Genomic DNA, 20,792 nt, shown 5'->3' with positions numbered 1-20,792 from the left:
ACATATGTGAAGTCCTTCTTCAATAACTTGATAATTAGTAAGTCCATTTAAGATAAGTAACAAAATGTTACTTTTAAAACTTCCTCAAGAAGTCAATATATTTTTTTAGATAAATTTATTATTTTTACTAATTTGCCTATATAATTTTCATATATTGGCACTGCCTTTCAACACCACCTTCGTGACTTTCCACCATCATTACCTTTCAACCGCCGCCTTCCAACACGTACACCACCTTCCATCATCACTTTCCATTACTGCCTAATATCACCCCCACCTTTGCGCGCCGCTTTTCAATTTCACCACAATCTCCTTCTATCACCACCACCTTCCACACCCACCTTTTCGTGCGGCTTTTCACCATAGTCTCCTTCTATCACCACCACCTTCCACATACTGCCACAGTTGTTGTCACTTTTCGTCACTGAATTTTTTATATTTCTATTTTAGATCTCAATTTTTTTAGAATTTATGAAGATGCTCTCACTAAAATTACAATTCGGCCCCCACTGAGTCCTTTTTTTTTTCTTTTTTTTTTAACATTTTATACTTTAAATTTTTAAAAATTTATGAAGATGCCCCACTAAAATTACAATTTCCCTACCGAATTAATGTTTTTTGCATTTTATACTTTAAATTTTTAAAATTTATGAAAAAACTCAATTGAAATTATAAAAATGGACCCATCATATAAGTTTGTCCCACAAATTAAAAGGTCGCGCCCCTCACAAATTTTTCTGAATCCGTCACTACCTTCCGCCATTGTTCATACTTTTTACTTGAGGCTTGCAATAATTGTCAAAAAAAAAAAAAAAAAAAGGAATAATATTATTGAAACAAAAATAATTTAAAATTTAAAGTACATTTAAGAAATACACTAACCAATTTTGCAAATGACTTTTCTCCTCACGAATTTCTTTAACCAAGGCTTTATCAACGAAAGGACTTTTAAAGAAGCTCGGCGCCTAATCTTCTATGGAATTTAAATAACTAGACGAATTGTTTTGGCGAGTTCACGTGAACCAATGATACACTTCCAGTGCTAAGTACCAACCAATCATCTGCTTGAAACGATAGGTAATGACGTTAGAGTCAGAGGTTGTAGCCTGAGATTAAAATATGCAATCTTCATTGCGCGCCTTCATGGTACTCCTACTGGGCGTTCATTACAACCTGGACACTTGTAACGAATGCTTTTTACCTGATCATGAGACACGGACTGTCATCATTTCTAGAAACAGCCCTAGTGATCACCGTTGATCAAAAATCAATATGGACCCCACTTAATATCATGCCGTCGTTGATGCAACATTTCTTCAATTAAATCCAAATTATATATACTTGTAATAAACAAGCTAAAAAACATACAAATGTATATGTGAATCTGTGTGCGCCATCGATTCCAAAGTTCTCAGAACCCGAGGTTTTGTTTTCTCGAGTCTTGGTAGTTTTCGTCAATTCGAAGTTCATAAAGCGTATGATATTCTTTCTATCTGTGTTTTCGTAGAAAGTTGTATTAGGGTTTTGATTTTCAAGAGTCGAATTAGAAATCGGAGAGTGATGGCTCAAGCTGTTGAAGAATGGTACAAACAGATGCCTATTATCACCCGTTCCTATCTCACTGCTGCAATCGTCACCACCGTCGGTTGCTCCCTCGATGTATACCTTCTGTCTATATATAATTATTCGTACGGATTTATGTGTGATCATCTGTTATTCATTTGGGTTTATATCAATTAGTTCGTCATGATGGGGTTTTGTTATTATTTTGTAAAAATATTGGGTTTTCAATTCGCCTTTTTCTTGAAAAAGAAGTGTTTTTCTTGTAGTTGTTTCAATTCCTTTTTTCATGTAGTTGTTTTGAGGTTATGGATTATTGTACCTAATGAGTATATATGTATATGTGCTTTTTTGCTTTTATATCAGTGCTGATGATTTACTTATAAATTCTTGCAGATAATATCTCCTTATAATTTGTACTTGAACCCTAAGCTTGTGGTCAAGCACTATCAATTCTGGCGTCTCGTCACCAATTTTCTCTACTTCCGGAAAATGGGTATAATTTGTTTAGTTTTGATTTTTTAAGTGATTATGACTAATGTTGGAGTCTATGAAATGGTCTGCTGTAAATAGGTTCCCAGTCTTTGATCTGAGTACCAGGCTTGTATTTTATTCATTAGAAGGGTTCAAGATTAGCATTAGCATATTTTTTGTGTTTTAATATTATTTGTTCTAAGGAATCCGTAAGGGAGAAATGGTTGGTTGCTAGTCGGGACATGTCAAAACGCATGATTGATTTCTTCTTTAAATGTACAACAATTACCAAGCCTTTTTCCCAACTACTTGCGCAAATGTGGGAAAATGTATTCAATTGATTCATTGAAGTAGTCCTAAGTATTAGGGCAGTAGTATTCCGTCATTGTTATTTGTACAAAGAAGCTTTCTAGAGTTGACTTCATCTCCACCACCCTTTATTCTTTTGAACACATACACACACATTTACTTTGACAACAATAAGCTGTGTTGCCAACCTGATTGGTTACTACTTTTAAATGAATCCTGAGTCCCAAAATGAAGCTGTCAGTTACTTCTCATCTTTTCTGTAGATTTTCATGGAATTCAGGTAGTGCCTTTAATCAAATAGGGTGGAATTGGTTGCTTTGGATTTGTGTGCATTGATCTTTTGTGGTCCTCTAAGAATTGCTCTTGCTTATCTTCAGAGTCTCGTTTAAGTTCTAATCATTTAGCTTGGTGTTTTGGACCTTTGTGGATTTGCAACTCCTACCAGGGAACTTTAAAACATGACAAAGAATGGATATTTAATAAAGGTCAAATATACCTATCCAAAAAAAAAAGGTCAAATGCAAATATTTCTTGATGCTAGAGAAGTTTGACTGGGCATGCCTTCTTCTTGTATTGAATGTCCTCCTCTTAAAAGGAAAAAAGGCGGCACGGGTACATTAATCCAAAATGAATTTCCAAAATTGATTGTTTTATGTAATTTTGTTTTGCAATTATTAAATTCAACCAAAATGAATTTCCAAAATTGATTGTTTTATGTCTTTGTGGGATTTTTGTTTTGCAATTTTTAAAGTTCTCTTGCCAAGATAATTATTCGTTTGACTTTATTCATGGTGAAAATGAGGTTACGTGTCTCTAAAATATTTCTTTGTAGAGTCATCTTTAGAATATGGAATCTCATTTATCTCACCACTTCATTTTTCATGTAACTTGTAATATTTGAGTGGACTGGTAACAACAATTTGCGAGCTTCAAATAATTTTCAATCTTTTAACTGTACTTGATCAAGGAGATGTGATTGCTTCTCTAATCTAGTAACACTTTTTTCCTTTGAAGTTTGTCGTAAAGATTCAATAATTTTTATGCGTTCTTAATTTGGCATTTAGTTTATCAAGGTCATCAAAATTTGTAGCCTCTCCTGGATTGAATAATCATGAAATTTGTATACATTAAGTGATTAGAGTTAATAAAAATGAATGGTTCCTATGGCATCGCGTTTGGATTTGTTCGATTACTATTCTGTTTCCGTTAAGGAACTCTTAATACATTTGTTATAATTGTCCCAAGTTAGTCGTGTTTTTGCCCTGCCTTCAAATAAACTATTAAAGTCAACTGACTAAATTAAGCTTTATATCCTAGCTTCTTGATTTCAACTACGCAGATCCATTCTCAAAATCCAACTATATCTTGATCCATAGTTTCTGTTAACTACACATACTATTCTGTCTTCTGATTGTTGCACTTTTGACCATCCTCGATTAATGCTACCTTTTGCCTTCTAATGAATGCATTTGTTTTCTTATACTATATTTCCACATGTTACTACACACAGCTCTTTCCACCTCAACCTTTTATATATACTATATTTTCACATGTTACCACTAACAGCTCTTCCACATCAACATTCACATCCCGTTGTGCTTTTCCAATGCGCTTTTTAACTTCCCTAGACTTATTTATATCATCCACATTCCTTGCCTTTCCTCTCCCTTATTATGGAAAGTCTTATGTTTGGCGTTTGGATAATTATCATCTTATCTTAGGGGGAAAAAAATATTTGATCCAAATCACTGCGTTATACATAAGAATGCATGTACAGGCAAGTCTTTATTTTGCACCATTTATTTACACGTGTTTTATATAAATTTGAAACTGGAAGTTGTGCCCTTTAGTGATCTATCATTCTAATGGATAGCTCGAAATGATTTTTATCATCAGATATAATGTTTTTTGATATCAAGGCTCATGCTTACCATGACTTGATTTGATTCCTCGTCTACTTGATTTACTTAATTGCATGTCTACACACACAACAATAGATTTTCCTATTTTGGTGACACTTTAGACTTGCTCCCTCTTTATGCTAAAAACGATCATATATCATCACTAAAAGTTGAAAATATAGGGTAAAGTGGAAATATATTAATAAGCATATTAAAGTCAAGTCAATAACTTCACAGCTACTTGGGTTGGATAATAGATTGATGCAGTTGCGAAGCCAGAAATTTAGTTTAATGGGGGCACAATTTGAACAATGTCAAGATATACTCCCTCTATCCCGAAATATACAATTTGAACAATGTCAAGAAATACTCCCTCCGTCCCGAAATATTTTGGGACAGAGGGAGTATATCTTGACATTGTTCAAATTGTGCCCCCATTAAACTAAATTTCTGGTTCCGCAACTGCATCAATCTATTATCCAACCCAAGTAGCTGTGAAGTTATTGACTTCTTTTTTCTTAATTACTTGCAGTCGACTACATGAATCTTATGTTTTAATACGAAAAATTAAATCCTGATTGATACTATTTTGATTTAATATATTTGTGATTGCCCTTGACCAGTTTCATGCATGTTTTGAACGTTGCATGATAATTTGTTTCGATATATAAAGTAATTCCAATAAATTGCAAAGCTTTATCGTATTTTGAAAAACAATTCTGAAAGAAAAGAAAGGAAAATACAAATCCTTTTATTTTATAACCTAAAATGAAAATTTTATTCACAAGTAGTGAGATTAAGTAAATAAGTAAGGATTTTGCTTACTGGCATAGGGTCAGTAAATAAATTGAAAAATATTTTTATGATTCTTTCTTATCGTTTCCGGTTTGGAGAAAGTCAGAACGATTGAGAGGGTAAAAGAAAAAATGGATGACTAAAGTAGCGATGAGCTAGATGTAAGTTAGGAAAAAGTTATGTGCAAAGAGCAAGAGAATTATTACAATTAATAAAAGAGAGGACTAAATCATCAAGACTTGATTTTTTCTTTACAATTATTTATTTATTTATTTATATAATCTTGAAATGGGGATTTTTACAATGTTCAAGAATTATGTATACAAAAGTTGAGTTGGGGCAATTGGCCCATTCGCCCCTATGTGGCTGCGCCACTGGGTTGACGTAAGGTTTATACTGGCTAAACATGTTGGGTCCCAAAAGGGCTCTAATACCACTATTGGGCCAGAGAAGTTTTGATACCACATTTAAATAACTGACCTACCTTCTAATGTTCAGAATTCTTTTAAGTGCTTGCTTGTAATTTTCAAAATTCTTTAAGTGCTTGCTTCGATTAAATGTGCTCGTTTATTCTTAAACATTTGCTTCAAAATGTTGATCTAATTGATATATTGAAATCTAATTTCTATTTATTTTTGGTTGTCAATGTTTTTCCTAATGGGGTTGTATTTTGATAATGCCAGACTTGGACTTCCTATTTCACATGTTCTTTCTTGCTCGATACTGCAAGCTTCTCGAAGAGAATTCCTTCAGAGGAAGGACTGCAGATTTCTTTTACATGCTCTTATTTGGTGCCACCGTTTTAACGGGAATCGTTCTTATTGGGGGAATGATACCTTATGTCTCAGAGTCATTTGCAAAGATTATATTCCTTAGCAATTCCCTTACATTCATGATGGTTAGTTGGTTCGCCTTCGTTAACATAGAAAATGTACTTATTTGGTTAAACTTGGCAGGCGATAATGGTTGTGAAATCCTTTGTTTTGTTTTGTCTTTTTTTTCCTCCAACTTTTCAGGTTTATGTGTGGAGCAAGCAAAATCCTTTTATCCATATGAGTTTCTTGGGCCTCTTTACATTCACAGCAGCTTACCTTCCATGGGTAGGTGAATCTCAAAAGTCCTGTTCATGTGTTCTTGTTGAACTAGCATTTGATTAGCCGTTTCTAATCTCTCTTTCTTTCTTTTTTAGTACTGTATTCATTTTTAAATTATCTTTTGCTTGTTTAAATATTTCAAGTTGAGGAATCAGTTGAAGACTTCAGAGTTGTCTGTTTTGGACTGTCTTGCTTAGTCACTTCAGTTGTCATTCTCTCTCCCCCTCCCCCTTTTTCTCTCTCTTTTTGTATCAGTAAAGTGATGTGGCTGCAATGGTCATCTGTACTTCATTATACTAATTAAATTGTTTTGCTGATTTTGATGCTACAACAACCACCCCCTCCCCCCAACACACACTACTACTATTACATTGTTTATTAATAAGTTTGTTCATTTTATTCATTTACCATTGCAAATGTTAGTTGCACAACACAGCATATGTCAGTCGAATTACATCACCAATGCCTAGCAAGACCAATACTTAATACCTTGAACCGTGCAGTCTGATTGGCTAGAAATTTCATTGAGTTACATAATTCTTTCTTGAGTGCATGGATGCTGTAACAGGGAGATATTAATAGGAAGATTATTATGAAGCCATAAATGCAGAGGTTTTGATGCTTTATATCTTTTGTTTCCATCTATGCATTAAGCAAAATAATCTCCTTTTTTTTTTTTTTCTTTTTTTTCTTTTTTTTTTGCTTTTGTTTGTATTTTTGCTTTTCATATATTCCCAAACATGGGTTGTTTGCTTTGGTGCCTTCATTAATGAATCTTTTTTTTCCTTCTTCCTTCTTATTCTTTTTAATGGTAAATCATTAAAAAATTCTTCTTGAAGGAAAACCTCATTTTTACAAAATGTGCACAGACGAGTCCTTATTGAAGGCAGCAGACGACTTTGTGATTTAAATGTTTCTTTGTCCTAATTCTGTGAAGTTGTGGGAACAGGGATGAACTTGTTTGGCAGAGTTGTAGGATGCATGTTCTGTATTTACCTTCAACCCTCCATAAAAATGATATCTTTAAAATATATCTGATAGGGAAGTATTGTGAAATATGGTCAGAGACCATGTAATTAGTGTTAATATTATGTTTTTTCACTGAAGATTTGAATTTTTTAAATATTTAAATGTTCCCCTGTAGTATTTTATTTCAAATTTGCCTTTTCTTTATGAAGGACGTTCTTATTCCTGAAACTGAGATGGATTTGTTCCTTTTATGTTTATTTCAAATGGAATTGCAATCAGCCACGGACTCCAACTTTATATATTTTAACAATTGGTGGCTCTTTATCACTCTCACTATTTTGACCTGTGTAGTACCTGATTCTATTCCTGTTCCTGCAGGTTCTTTTAGGATTCTCTGTCCTCGTCGGCGCTAGCGCGTGGGTGGATCTGCTGGTATGTTAACGTATCATGGTTTTGTTGTCTGATAAGCGCATTTATTGCATTGCGAATATGGTTTATATCGCATAGTTAACCTAAGATTTTGTTAAGAACAGTGTCACGAGTTGATCACCAGAGTGTAGCAGAAAGGAGAGCAATTATTTTTTTCTCCTCGTATATTCTATCATTTTAAACGGACTAGAAAATCATTCTGGCACTACTTCACTATCATTTGGGTCATATGATGCGAATATTATGTAGTTATCATTTTCTGTAAAAGGCACCTCCAACTGGACATATTTTACTGGGCCCCCACCCCCAAAAAGGCATCAATTTCTAGTTGCATTTCTATTAGTCTTGGACTTGGTTACCAAAAACCTTCTAAAATAGGTTTTGGTCCTCCTCTCAATCCTTGAATTGGAAATCTGCAATCCTTCCTTCCTGAATTCTTCACTCATCCTAATGTGGGGGTGAACGTTGGAAGCTGAAACTGTGTCACGAAAAGACACTTTAGATCACCTTCAGTTCAACACACCATCGCTCATCTTTTTGCGAGTTGAATTTCATTGAGCACGTGCGTAGAATAAAAACACATTAGACATATATATATATATATATATATATATATTTATTTACACAAGTAATGTAGTTACATGTGCATGCATAATATTAATTACATGTTATATGCATGCATCCTTCTAACACATGTTCTCTACACCTCAAGTATATTTGAATTTCTGCCTTGCGCTCTTGCTGTCATTTTCTACTTTGGTTATTCAACTCTGGCGAGAGGATTACATCTTTGTAATGGTAAAGGCCTAGTCATTGAGGAGTGATCAACTTGATGCATTTAGGCATGGACCAGTGTCTTGCTTACCTCTCTTTTTATTTGTTCATGTAAACATTCCGTTTCTTGCGTTGGTGTTTGACACTAAATTACTATTTTGTGGTTCAGGGAATGATTGCCGGGCATGCATACTATTTTCTTGAAGATGTGTATCCACGAATGACAGGACGTCGACCCCTGAGAACTCCATCGTTTATCAGATCATTGTTTGCAGATGAGCCTGTAGTAGTGGCGCGGCCTGCAAATGTTAGATTTGCTCCCCCACCTGTAGAGGAAGTTCAGCAAAATTAATCAGACTCACCGGAAGACTAGACTAATGGGAGCTGCCCCCTGCTTATGTTGATATCTTTGTAGAATTAGATGGGAATCCAGGTGAAAGTATGTTCAGTCCATATACAGGAATACTTTTGAAGCATGTTAACTATGGTTATCCCTTTCAGAGCTTATCATGATAATTTGCATGATGTTGCTGCCATTTTTGGCATGTGGGTTTGAAGATGGTTTTTTTGTAATTTAAATTTGGATGGGATTTGATACTTTATAGCATCTGGCATAACAGGAATTTTTCTTAAAATTACAGCCAACCTTTTCCAATAAAGTTATCTTGCATTTTGTTTCTATTTTGTCATATTATCGTTTAGCATCTGACATTTAAAATTTTGAAGGTGTTAGCTTTCATTTTAGGCAAGGCTTATAGGGTTAGCCTCTGTCTAGGTAAATGGCCGAGTCACGTCTAGTTTCAGCTCACTGGAGCTAAAAATTCATGCATCAGGCTACATTTGCAAATTGAGCATGATGAAAATATCAATGCTCAATTCTCACAACATGTTGGAACAAATTATTTGATTCAATCTCTTTTTGAAGTTATGCATTGCACCTGAGGGAATAGGTTCATTTGTTTACTTCTACTATGGACCATCTTTTTTACTGTGTTGCTTTTTGGTTTTTTAAAGTTTTATCAGGACATATTTATTCCTAGGACTTTTCAAAGGTGATATTGGAAGGGCATTTTTATGCAGAAAAAGTTATTAGGGCATATTGAATTGAAGCACATGCTTGCCTGAGTGGTTGAGTTGCTCCTCAAGCCTGAAAGCTTGTTTTCAAACCTTGCATCTCCCCTTCCCTCTAACCAACTAACATTCTTCCCAAGGAAAAAAGAAAAAAAACACATACTGAATTGAAAATAAATTACTAACCTTGAGGTCAAGGGTTTAAGGTCGGTAGAGAGAAGATGATACAATTAATTTAGGACAACTACTTTGTTTGGAAGATGACCTACTCAGTAGGTAAGTCCTGTCCATTAATTTATGCAGAAACATCTTAGGTCTATCAAACAACAAAATTACTAATCGTCAAGAAAACAGAACGGAAAGGAAGAGTTTTTCACTTCAACAGTGACGAATCCAACCTTAAACAAAAAAAAAAATTTCTTTTTCTTTCCAAAATTACATAACCAAGTAAATAAACCCTTGTTTTCTTAACAAACAAGCAAATCAGCTAAAAATGATACATTCACTATAAACGAAAATTACAAGAACAATTTCCTTTTAGCATGTGAATCCAATAAAACCATAAATGTTATCTGACGTCCGGTATTCAAGCTACAAAACCCATGAAGAAATCAATTCCATGAAGAAATCAATTTAACTTGTCGCAAAGACCTCCTTTATACATGGGGAAAAAAGAATCGCTGCCACCATGAGCCATGCCAGAACAATACATCTGGACTTTTCTTGTGGCCCTGCCTGCTGCTACCTCTCAATTCCACTAGCATCTAATGCCGCAACCATGTGAAACCATTTTTTAAGGTAAAAAGAATGATAGTTCGGAGGATAATATGAACCATGGCTAACGGATGGGGTGATATTGGGCTGATATTCTCTTGGGAGGCAACTTACGCAGGATGTAGAGGACAAGAGCTGAAGGGAGGATCTCGACCACCTGTTTTTTAATCAATAAAAAGAAGCACATGCTTAAAGAAAAGTAAAAGAGGGACCTAAAAATGAGGTTATCAATAAATATTCTTTGCAGATTACCGTGTAATAGATTAAATTCAGAACTGGATGATCCAACACATCGAGTGATGCATCCAAATCAAAAGCAGATAGAACAACCTACATTTAGAAAATAAAGTTATGAAGGCACGAGTAGGAAATCCAATTCATATTTGAAAAAGCAGCAAAACCTAGGAAAGCGGATGAAGAAAGTAGAAACCCATGCGAGACTAATGTTTTTCTCGACTGTTGAATTTTGGTTAAAAAGCAGATTGCATAAATTTCATTAGTTGAACCTTGAACATAGGATCTAAATTTCATAACCTCTTCACATATCACTAAATTTGCATCTTACTCTCTGGCTTGGTAATCTGAGACTATGCTGCAACGATGATCATCATATTCCCCCACCCCCAACCCCAACCCCCATACACCCACTCGCAAAAATTCACGGTCACTTCATTTTCTGTGTTCTGAAGTACTGATCAAAGAACAATATCCATTTTATATTTAAATCTTTGGACTTCAGCACATTGATGGCACTAGTACTTGTTATGCAAGGAGACATCATTGAACAATCTTTAGTTGCTTTTTAATCACTCATCAGCCACTACATACTGAAGAAATTATTATCCAGCCACTATAGCGAACAGATTATAAGATCAACATGTAGAGACACTTGACTAAGCAAAGCCTCACTTAAATTACTTGGAATAGCCCTACATGAATCAACTCTTCCATTTAGCTTGGTGCAGTGGTGAAAGCTTAGGCTAACAAAGCATGGGACCGGAGTTTGAATCTTAGAGCAAGCACTTTGTACAAAAATAATACCAAAGTGTAGGGTTGACTTCAGTATTTCCTTCTCAACACCCTAGGGTAGACGTGATTGAAGCTAGATAATAACTTTTTTTTTCCTCCTATAATTGTTCTTGTAAGAGTCAAAACTCTGTCATATATGTCATTTATAATGTCAACCTATCTATTTGTGACTTTTTTTCCCCCTTCCTAAAACCCACATATTATCTGTCTAGGAATCTATCATTACACTATTGTTTAAATTCTTTGTTGTTGCTCCATCACTCTCTCTCAAAGTTCCACAGTATAAATCATCAATTTAATATATAAATTTTAATCATAAATTTTACCACTCATGAAGCACTTCTTAATCATTATTTGATCATTAAACAATTATCTAACCAAGACACATCATCATTTCATTAACACTTCTAAAACCTAATAGGAGGAATACCATATGATCCTAAAACCTTTCCCATTTTCATCTTTCACAATTTACTCTCCACCTTGGGAAATCTAACCCTACAAAAGTACATGGTTTCTCTAATTCTTTGAATTTAACACATTTTTTCTAAGCCTGAATTTCCTATACTGTTTTCATCAAATAACTTCTCAAATTAACTGTTTAACCTTTCTCAAATTTAATCACCATTGGGGGTGGGGGTGGGGGTGGGGGTGCGGAGGAGGCTAGATCACCTTCCATACCATACAGAAAGAGCAAGGTCAAGCAAACACTACCGGTCCAATTTGTGGTTTTCCTCGATATAGTATTACCATATATTTCAACCACATTTATGCCATATTAACCAAAGAAACATAAAAGTCAATTATCCAATCTCATAATCCTTAAAATTCTATACAAGCATTAGTGAAGAAAATACTTCTATTGAAATTACTGGTGTGCAGAGTAGTCTGAACCTTACCACAAAGCATCTTATAAGAAAGCAGGTGAAGCATATGGCTGTCACAGATCCAACCTGCAACAGCTAGCACATATTAGAACCAAGATATTTGGACCAATTGCCATGAAGTTTATAAAAACTAGATCTCAAAAATAAATAATAAATGAATAAATTAAAACCCTTAAAAGGAAAAAGGTAGGGTTTAAAAAGAATTTACTGTGATTACAAGGATCCCATATATTATGATAAACTAAGTAAATGAACTCTCTGAGAACAGTATCCATTTTCATTTTTACTTTTTCCCTTTATCAGTCTACAGTTCTACATTAAATAGCCAAATTCATATTAGTATAATTTTGTAAAGGTAACACTTGAAGTGAAGTCAGATGATACTTGCATCTGTTCGATTCAGTGCCTCGTCTGATAGGAATACACAAATCATGTTACATGATGCCATATTATACAGTGCTGGCCATGAGAAAAGGAAGTCTATTGAAATGAAAGTAATGTTGCGTTTAGTGACCTGGATTTGGATTTGAGAATGGATTTTAAATCTTTGGATTTAAAATACCGGATTTCAGGGTTCAAAATTTGTTTTAGGACACTAAAGTATTTTTAAAGGAAGGATTTAAAATCCACTCAACTCGAGAAAGACAAGAATTTACATTCATCATCATCCTTGCCTTAATCCTAACATTGGAGCAACTCCATTTTCTGCAAAACATTCAACCAACACACAACCCACCATGGATGTCATTAAACCCCAATCACCATAGTTACTGCCATGGCCAACCAAATAAACCCTCTACATTGATCAAACACCTTTGATGCCAAAGCCAAACCACCAACATGTTATAGATCCACTCGTGAGGAGCTTAACTTTATCCACCACCATACTGTTGACTCTATGATCCTATATGAGCAGAACCAATGATGTGATAACAATTCCAGATCTTATTCTGTGCCATAGAGTCAGCACAACTAATGTGGAAGAGATTTCAATGAGAAGTAATCTATTTGAAGTTCCCAGAAATATTTTGAGAACAATTCATGGCCACCACATGAAAGTCTGCACAATCTCAACTCTCTAACCTACAGGACTACGTTGTTGCCAGCTCCTACACTAACCTCTTTGACCCTGAATTTCATTTGAATCTGAACGAGTACAAACAGATCCTAAGTTTTATAGGAATACGGGTTTCTTCTCACTGAATCTATACTTAAAAATGAAATGGATGTTGAAGACGATATAGATCATTGCACTACCAAGCCTTATAGCTCAAATGGTATTTCCTCCCCCACATGGCAGGTAGAGATGGTGTGTGTGCGTGTGCGTGTGCGTGAATGAAGTATATATACTAACCCAAAATTAATAATGATTATAACAATAAATTGTGATATAGATCATCTGCAATCCATCAACAGCCCTAGTTTGCTACCACAGTTTTCCCAAACCATGAAAAGGAACACAATAAATAACTGAAGTGAAACACATATTATGCTGGTAATGGAGAAAATCCAAGAAGATGCACCACAAGGAATTGAACAAGCAAGCATAATTCAGAGGACAAACTGTAATAGCAATGCACAAACCTCATGAAGCTTTTTTCTTCTCCCTTTGGATTCAATAGGAAATCGTCTCAGCATGAAAAATAATCTATAAAAATTGTTGGATATGACAATCCACATTGCAAAAAATTAGATACTGTCGAAAATCAAAATACAGATTGCTTTAGATTCAGAATTCACAGAAGCCAATAAATGTCATACAGAATATTCACCTTCCTCCATAGAGCAGGAAACCTAATGCCGCTATAAATGATACCACTGGAAAAAATAAAATAAAATAAGCATCCATGCACGTAAAAGAAGCAATAATTATTATGGTTTGAAAAAGATGGCCAAAGATTTCTCAATGTCTGCAAATGGAAGTTTTTAAACATACAGAATGGTTAGACAAGAGACCTAACCTGCAATAAATATCTTTCCAATGAATTCCACAACGCTGTTGTCATCTATCCAGAGGTATACCCAAATACAAACCTGATACCAACACCTTTTTCAGTAAAACATCACTTAAATAACAAAGTCAAACACAATGTTTAGAAGTGCTATTTTTAAGAGTAAGGCCCAATGCGCTTCGCCAAGGCTGTTTATGCTACTAAGTTTTGCAACCTCGGACTGCACCTTGTATGGTTACACTTGCCTGGAACCTGTGACAAGGAATGAAACACAACCTCCCACATCCCAGCAAACGGGAGGGCTGGAGGGGCATTCATGACCACCTCCTGTTACGAAAATCCAGACAGTTACCACTCAAACCATAACTTTCTAAAACCCAAAACGCTACCCATATGCTTCTGATCAGAAGGGAATTCTACTATGAAACCAGCGCGAATGCTCCATGTTGCATCCAATTACAGCCAAAGAAGGGGAAAAAAAAAGAGTACTTGCAACAGAACAAACTCATATCCTATACAATAGAGGTTCTTGCAATTGCTTGTTTTCATTGTGCTTTGTAGAAAAGTTGTCCTTTGTTTAAAACATATTTTTCCTCAATCTCTAGATGCAATACCTTAAAAGGACCTATTGCAGGAACTGTAGGGTGCATATTGTAGAGGATATGTACCCGTATGGAACGATTTAATTAAGTAGCCGGCAAACTAATAATTATCTTAAACAGACTGCCATGCCATAGTGTTTAGTTGAGACAAAAATAGTAGGGAATACCAAAAGGTAAGGATTTGTCTCCTATTTTACGTCTCCAAGCATGGATAAAATGGGCTAAGATTTCCATCTAAGGATAGTTATCACATTGCATATAGCAAAATGACTACAATTTTTTTCTTCCATCCTCTGTATCCACTTTATTAGTCCAACCTACAAAAGAATTCAGTTGCGTAGTTTTATCTAATCAATAAATATCAGGTCAAGGAAGGTACTAAGTAGCCATAACTAAAAGGAAAGCCAGGATTTCCATGTTTGTTACAATATTTCCAGAAGTGACAAGAGGTGTTCCACCACTTATCGAGCACAAGTTCGTACATTTACACGTAAACAAAAGGTCAACCTATCTAATAATGATGATTATAATATAAGAGATTAACAATAATAATAAAGGCAAATTGGAAATTGTTAAGACTCGAAGCAGAGATCTCAAACTACAAATGATGAAGGCAGCAGCAATTGGACACATACATGCAATTGCTACATGACGTAATGATATGTGTTTATGTGAGATTATAATATGAATACTTGATGTTGAAGGTTCCCTAAATCAACCGGTAAAAATAACGTTTTTATGTTTAGTGTGCCACAGTAAATGAAAATGTCAGATGAAGCATACGGCATACCTGTATAAAGTACATTGCAGCATTAAGTGAAATATAAAAAATTCTGAGCTTATCTGTTGGTAAACTTCTTGCCTGCTCATTAATAAGTATGAGAGGGTCAGAATTACAACACTGGTGGTTAGATAAACTAACAGTATTCAGGAGCATGTGACCCCACTTAAATAAGAATATAGATCAATGCCCTCGAAATGCAAAAGAATTTAGAATTTTAACTTGCCTGGTGATATATCTCTGCCCAAAATAGGACAAGAAGAGTGTATGTTGAGAAAAACAGAAGTCCAGGAAGATCCAGTAGTACAAGAATTAGTACCTAGTTCAAGACACAGCCAGCTGATGTCAGTGTACAAGCCCTAAGCATTCTAGATGCCAAATGATAACAAAAAAAATGCATTCTCATTTTACTAGTGTGCATCTTTTGATCCATAATAATTTCATCAATAAGCATTAGTTTATCCTCTTAGAAGCTGATCTTACCAATGCTTCAGATGGTTCATTAGAGTACTGAGGCTAAAGGGTACCTTAATCCAAACTATATTAGCTACCAAAGTAGTTGTAAATTAAAGAATGCATTGCAATTTACATGGAGGCAATTGATTTTTTTGTCCATATCCAATGTGATCAACTTTGAGTGATCGACCAACTCACTATAGTTCAAATCCTACTTCCGAGTTTAATTAGATACAAGAAACTTTTAAAAGGTCAAATGAGTTAAGCACAACTTATTTGTTCAAGTTACTGACCATGGAATGCATACTGAGCAGGAAATATGCATTCCACTATATTTGTCAGACAGTACATGAAACCACTGTGAATGCCTCTTGGATATGTTTTCTTCATGTTCCATTAAATAACAATTTCCCTCATCATTGAAAACACTAACGGTAGAATATGTCTTCCACCTCATCCAATAGGTGGTGACCGTTCTGTAAAAGCCTCAATGATGTTTCCTTTCTCCTTCTATTTATTTTTTAACATTTCTTTAAAGGGTGAAGATATCAAATTGAGGTAATGAAGGGAGAGGGTGATGAAATTAGGAGATTAAAAAACCATGAAAAGTTAGCTAGGCGGTGAAGGAAACATGGCATGCAACTTTGAAGAAATCTATTCTCTAATAACTCCCAATAGGAGAAGGTGACTTTAGTGAGAGTGAGGGCCTTCACCATTACAAGGATCTTGGAATCTTAGATATGAAGGCCTTGATTACACTTGAAAAGCCAAGACAATTGACCCACTAGACAAGGTATGTTTAGACCCAAAATTAAACATATCAGCAAACTTACCTTGGGATGCAAATAAAACACTTGCTTGTGAAATCCAAAGACAATTGCACGTACTGAAATAAATAATTCAGAGTCAGACCAATAATCTAAAACCCAAATGACAGAAGAAGTAATCGATACCCAATTGCTACCTCCATTTACAATGAAGTTCATAAGATGGAAAACCTTTTGTGTTGTCCAACCATACTCAGGCACTCTCAATTCAATCCTTATTAATTGTATCTGCATACCATCAATAGAGTTGTAGTCAGCTATTTACAGTTAAGAATAGATTTTTATCTAAGTGCAAGAGTCATACAACTTAATATAGAATGAATAATATTATCTTTTCATTTGATAAGTAAAAGTGAGGGAGAAAGGGATAGAATGAATAATGTTATCCGAAGTCGGGTTTGGTTTTTAGGAGGTTTCACCTCCTTGAAGTGCGCAATTCCTCCCCATTTCTAACTCTTACTTTTATTTTCAAATCAGCCGCATTCAATATTTATGGATCACCTCCAGGCGAAACTTGTAGGTTGAGTTGAGGTTGAATGTGCAAAGGTGAAATGTTAGGAGAAAACACCCTCAAACAGGTTCTTTTGTTTTCATTTTTTTTTTCTTTTTCAACATTATCTTAGATGGCATCACACATATTCCATGATCAAATTCTTAAAAAATTCAAACCTTGAGGACAAGATTCCTTTAAGGAGGTTTATATGATATGTACCCATATAGTTTAAATGAATTTGGCTTATTTTAGAGGTTAGATTAATCAGCTATTAAAATTTACTAGAATTGTAATTCAATAGATTCCTGTAGAAGTTGCATGGCTTGGCATGTCCAACTGGGCTTGGCTTTTAAGAGGTTTTCATGGTTGTGGCCTTTCTAGGAAGTTTCCAAAAAGTTTGAATACCAACGTAAATCTCTATGAAGTTGTAAACACCAAAAGCCATAATACCGGCAGACAACATAGGCATATTCCACATGAACCCCACCCACCCACCCACAAAATACTGGAAACTATATATTCTCTCTTTATTTTTTGTCATCCCACCACTGAATTATGGATGAAAGCCCGGGCTTTAAAATTTGTTCTTTAATTTTTATCCCTTCAACAAATTTCATATGAACCAGGCAACAAATTGGAGATTTGGGACTTAATACACATCTCAGTAGTTGAGACTTCAAATTTATTTCAAAAATTCAACACTAAGTAGGATATAATCTATAAATGAGTTTGGGATTCCAAAAGTTATGTCAATTGAAAAAATGGAAATAAAATACAAAAAAAGTCCAACCGTTCATTACAATGTCATACACTAAAAATCACAAAATCTACTAAGTTTTTTTATATAGAGGTATTGCAATGCCGTAATGAACTATAAAAGCGTCAAGCAAATGATTTTTTTTTTTTTTTACCATGAAAATCAATCCACATAAGCCACTCGAATCTACAATTTAATAGGTGAGAAAATTGAAAGAAAACAAATAATATATATTACTAAATCTAGAAACTTATTTCCAAATTGTTATTGTTGTTTTCCAAAACATTATTTACTAACAAAAACAATGATTACCATTAACTGAGCCACATAATCATAAATGGGAAATATTTTTTTTTTCCTTTCTAAGCTCCCAATGATTGGAAAACCTAATTCTCAACAAGCATATTCCAACCTTTTTCTTTTTCTCAGCAATACAACAGAGCAAAATGTGCAATACAAGTACAGATTAGGACCTTAATACCAAAATCAAGATGAGTGGAGAAAGAATACCAAAGCGACAGACGAAACTAGGGCATAAGTAGCACAGAGAGTGTAAAAGATCCCATCTTGCCATTGAACCGAATCATTGATCTCGTCCCACCAGTTCGAAGTCAGAGCTCCGATGTCAATCGACGACGGGAAGCTCAGTGGCATTCTCGTCATTTCACTTGACCTCCCAGAGCTTCAAAAGCAGAGAGAGCGAGAGCTGCGAAGTAGAGAAACTGTGAAAAGTCAAACTCAACAAACATTAAAGAGAGATGAGAAGCAGAGAAACGTGTGAGCTTTGCAAACAAGAAGAGTATAGAGAGAGAAAGGGTAGAGAGAGAAAGATCTGAAGGGATAGTGTGTGTGTCTACCAGATGGTCTAAGAGGCTGTAGGGCTGTTCTTGGTCGCTCTCACCTAAGCTTCCAGTCCTCACCCGCTCTTCTTTCCTTCTCGGCCTTCTCTTTTTGGAAATTTAGACAGGGTAGTTGTATAAATAAATGTGTGTAATAAGTAACATTTATATTTGCTATTTGAATTAAATTCAAGAAAATTTAGTTTTAAAAAATTCGAGCAAGTGATGTTATGATGTCCGATTTTATTTTTTAATTAAGAATATTTTAGGTTTTCGGACTTGTATTTAAATAATGCAAATATTTTGCAGAAATTACGAGAAAAAATAAAAAAATCATAAGTCATCCTTACGAAAGAAGAAAGGGGATGCTATAATAATTTTTTAAAAATTAAAAATTTTTCTTGCACTTTTTATTCTCTTTTCTCCTATTAAATAAAATAAGATATTTTTTTATTCTCTTTTTTTTCATTTAATAATAATAAAAAAAAGCAGAAAGTACATAATATTTTTGCTATAATGTCTCGTTCATCTATTCTTTTTTGAATTCAATATAATTTTCTTTCATCTTAATAAATAGAGCATAAGAATTTAACTGTCCATATACTAGACATTCTTGAACATAAAAGTTTATGTTTAGTTGTGTCAATGTATAAGGTTAAAAATATATATAGGCCTATATTAACACTTAATATGCGCACAAGCATTGGTATATGCTTTTTGTGTGTAATGGCAAAAAAAAAATGTACAAAATCAAATTGCATATGATGCATAGTGGAATTTGAGGTGGTTAATGTTATTTCTCTACTCGTTTTTTTGAACAGAATTCTATTTTAAGTCTAAAGTTTGGCCAAAGGAATGATTCGAATATTCTATATCACGAATTAACTATGCTTCGATATTCACGTTCAAAAATATGATAATTTTTAAATATTTTAAAAAGAAAACGAAACAAATTTAATGTTTTATTTTTTTTGGGTGGGCATTATTGATTTTTGTTTAAAGATCTAAACTCAGTGGTCCATAATTACATGACCCTTTAAAGATCATGACATGCCATTATTTTATTTTATTATTATTATTGTTTTGGGGTGAAAAATGGCATACCATATTGGCAGGAATTGCCTCCCTCAATATTTTATTATTATTTTTTTAATGTACCATGCTATATATATAATTTTTACTAATATATCATACTATTGTTTTTTGAATATATACATATAAAATATTGCTAATACCCTCTAAATTATTATAAAGTTTCAATCTTGTGCCCCTATGTTGGTAAAACAAACAAACTAAAAATAAATTATTTAGTGATACAGTAATTATATGTAAAAGATAAATTTGAGAAAATAAATAATGTAAGGTCGTAAAAAGTAAAAAAAAAATAATCCCTCAATTGGTTGAGACAGCTCTAGGAATTAATAAAGTGCGTTGTTTGATGTGTTTGTTTTTTTCCTTTCGGCCTGTTTTTTCTCCTGGCCACAAAATAGGAAAAAAAAAATATTGCTTATTGAGACTATTTATGAATATTAAAGCAATTCTTTATCAAACTCGTCAATTTGGTCCTAAATCTTTGTGATAATAATACTTCATTTATTCTTCTGATTATTCGAAATGATAAATAAATCAGCTAGTTAATATATCAATAATTATGTACTTACTTTTTCTTAGTGAGTAATACGATACTCAAATCGATTTCTGGGGGACTCTTATGACAGTGGCTAACAAGAACTTCTCTATAATTATCATAGAATTTAATCTCTCCTCTTATACTATTTCAATTAATAATAAACACATCAATCGGTTTTAAAAACTTATGACAATTTTATCAATTTTTCATTGGTTATTAAATATTCGACCATAAATGTTCTAGTTATTAAATTTTAATCAAAATATTTTACCTTTTGTTTATCAAAATATTTAACTAAATAGAGCCTGCATTCTGTCATTACAATGAATAATGCTCCCAGTGTGTATTTCACTGTTGATTGAATAAAGTTTTGTACATATATAATTATA

The 20,792-nt window shown here is 34.0% G+C and overlaps 2 protein-coding genes across 3 annotated transcripts; one reads left to right on the top strand and one right to left on the bottom strand.

Moving 5' to 3' along the window:
- Window positions 1-1,354: 1,354 nt before the first annotated feature.
- On the top strand, window positions 1,355-8,986 carry LOC132308124 (derlin-2.2-like). The gene is made up of 6 exons (XM_059806120.1): window positions 1,355-1,659; window positions 1,957-2,056; window positions 5,723-5,937; window positions 6,056-6,139; window positions 7,481-7,534; window positions 8,475-8,986. Exons 1-6 carry the CDS (start codon window positions 1,561-1,563, stop codon window positions 8,655-8,657), a joined length of 735 nt encoding a protein of 244 aa, XP_059662103.1. The 5' UTR covers window positions 1,355-1,560; the 3' UTR covers window positions 8,658-8,986.
- A 789-nt stretch (window positions 8,987-9,775) lies between these two features.
- Window positions 9,776-18,893, bottom strand: LOC132308111 (tobamovirus multiplication protein 1). Of its 2 annotated transcripts, XM_059806112.1 has the most exons (12): window positions 18,792-18,893; window positions 18,445-18,640; window positions 16,822-16,912; window positions 16,691-16,743; window positions 15,628-15,720; window positions 15,411-15,482; window positions 14,028-14,100; window positions 13,839-13,884; window positions 13,651-13,714; window positions 12,079-12,132; window positions 10,403-10,480; window positions 9,776-10,307 (listed from the first exon to the last, which is right to left on the bottom strand). In XM_059806112.1, the coding sequence occupies exons 2-12, from the start codon at window positions 18,595-18,597 to the stop codon at window positions 10,215-10,217; spliced, it is 870 nt and encodes a 289-aa protein (XP_059662095.1). In that variant the 5' UTR covers window positions 18,598-18,640; window positions 18,792-18,893; the 3' UTR covers window positions 9,776-10,214. The 2 variants fall into 2 exon arrangements, with proteins under 2 accessions (XP_059662095.1, XP_059662086.1); XM_059806103.1 differs by lacking the exon at window positions 18,792-18,893 and having other exon boundaries at window positions 18,445-18,780.
- Window positions 18,894-20,792: the final 1,899 nt, after the last annotated feature.

This window comes from Cornus florida, unplaced genomic scaffold (assembly GCF_030987335.1).
Source record: "Cornus florida cultivar Cherokee Brave unplaced genomic scaffold, ASM3098733v1 CherokeeBrave_3.0.0_Hap2_Chr01, whole genome shotgun sequence".
Taxonomy (NCBI): Eukaryota; Viridiplantae; Streptophyta; class Magnoliopsida; order Cornales; family Cornaceae; genus Cornus; species Cornus florida.
Note: the sequence above shows the minus strand (reverse complement) of the source record. Positions and strands in the feature narration are given on the sequence as shown.

Coding starts and splice junctions, on each gene's coding strand:
- LOC132308124 (XM_059806120.1), top strand. CDS start 1,561: ATGGCTCAAGCTGTTGAAGAATGGTACAAACAGATGCCTATTATCACC. Junction 2,057..5,722: donor TCTCTACTTCCGGAAAATGG/GTATAATTTGTT, acceptor TGATAATGCCAG/ACTTGGACTTCCTATTTCAC. Junction 7,535..8,474: donor GCGCGTGGGTGGATCTGCTG/GTATGTTAACGT, acceptor TTTGTGGTTCAG/GGAATGATTGCCGGGCATGC.
- LOC132308111 (XM_059806112.1), bottom strand. CDS start 18,597: ATGACGAGAATGCCACTGAGCTTCCCGTCGTCGATTGACATCGGAGCT. Junction 16,744..16,821: donor GAACTTCATTGTAAATGGAG/GTAGCAATTGGG, acceptor TATTTATTTCAG/TACGTGCAATTGTCTTTGGA. Junction 10,308..10,402: donor TGAATTTAATCTATTACACG/GTAATCTGCAAA, acceptor ATTAAAAAACAG/GTGGTCGAGATCCTCCCTTC.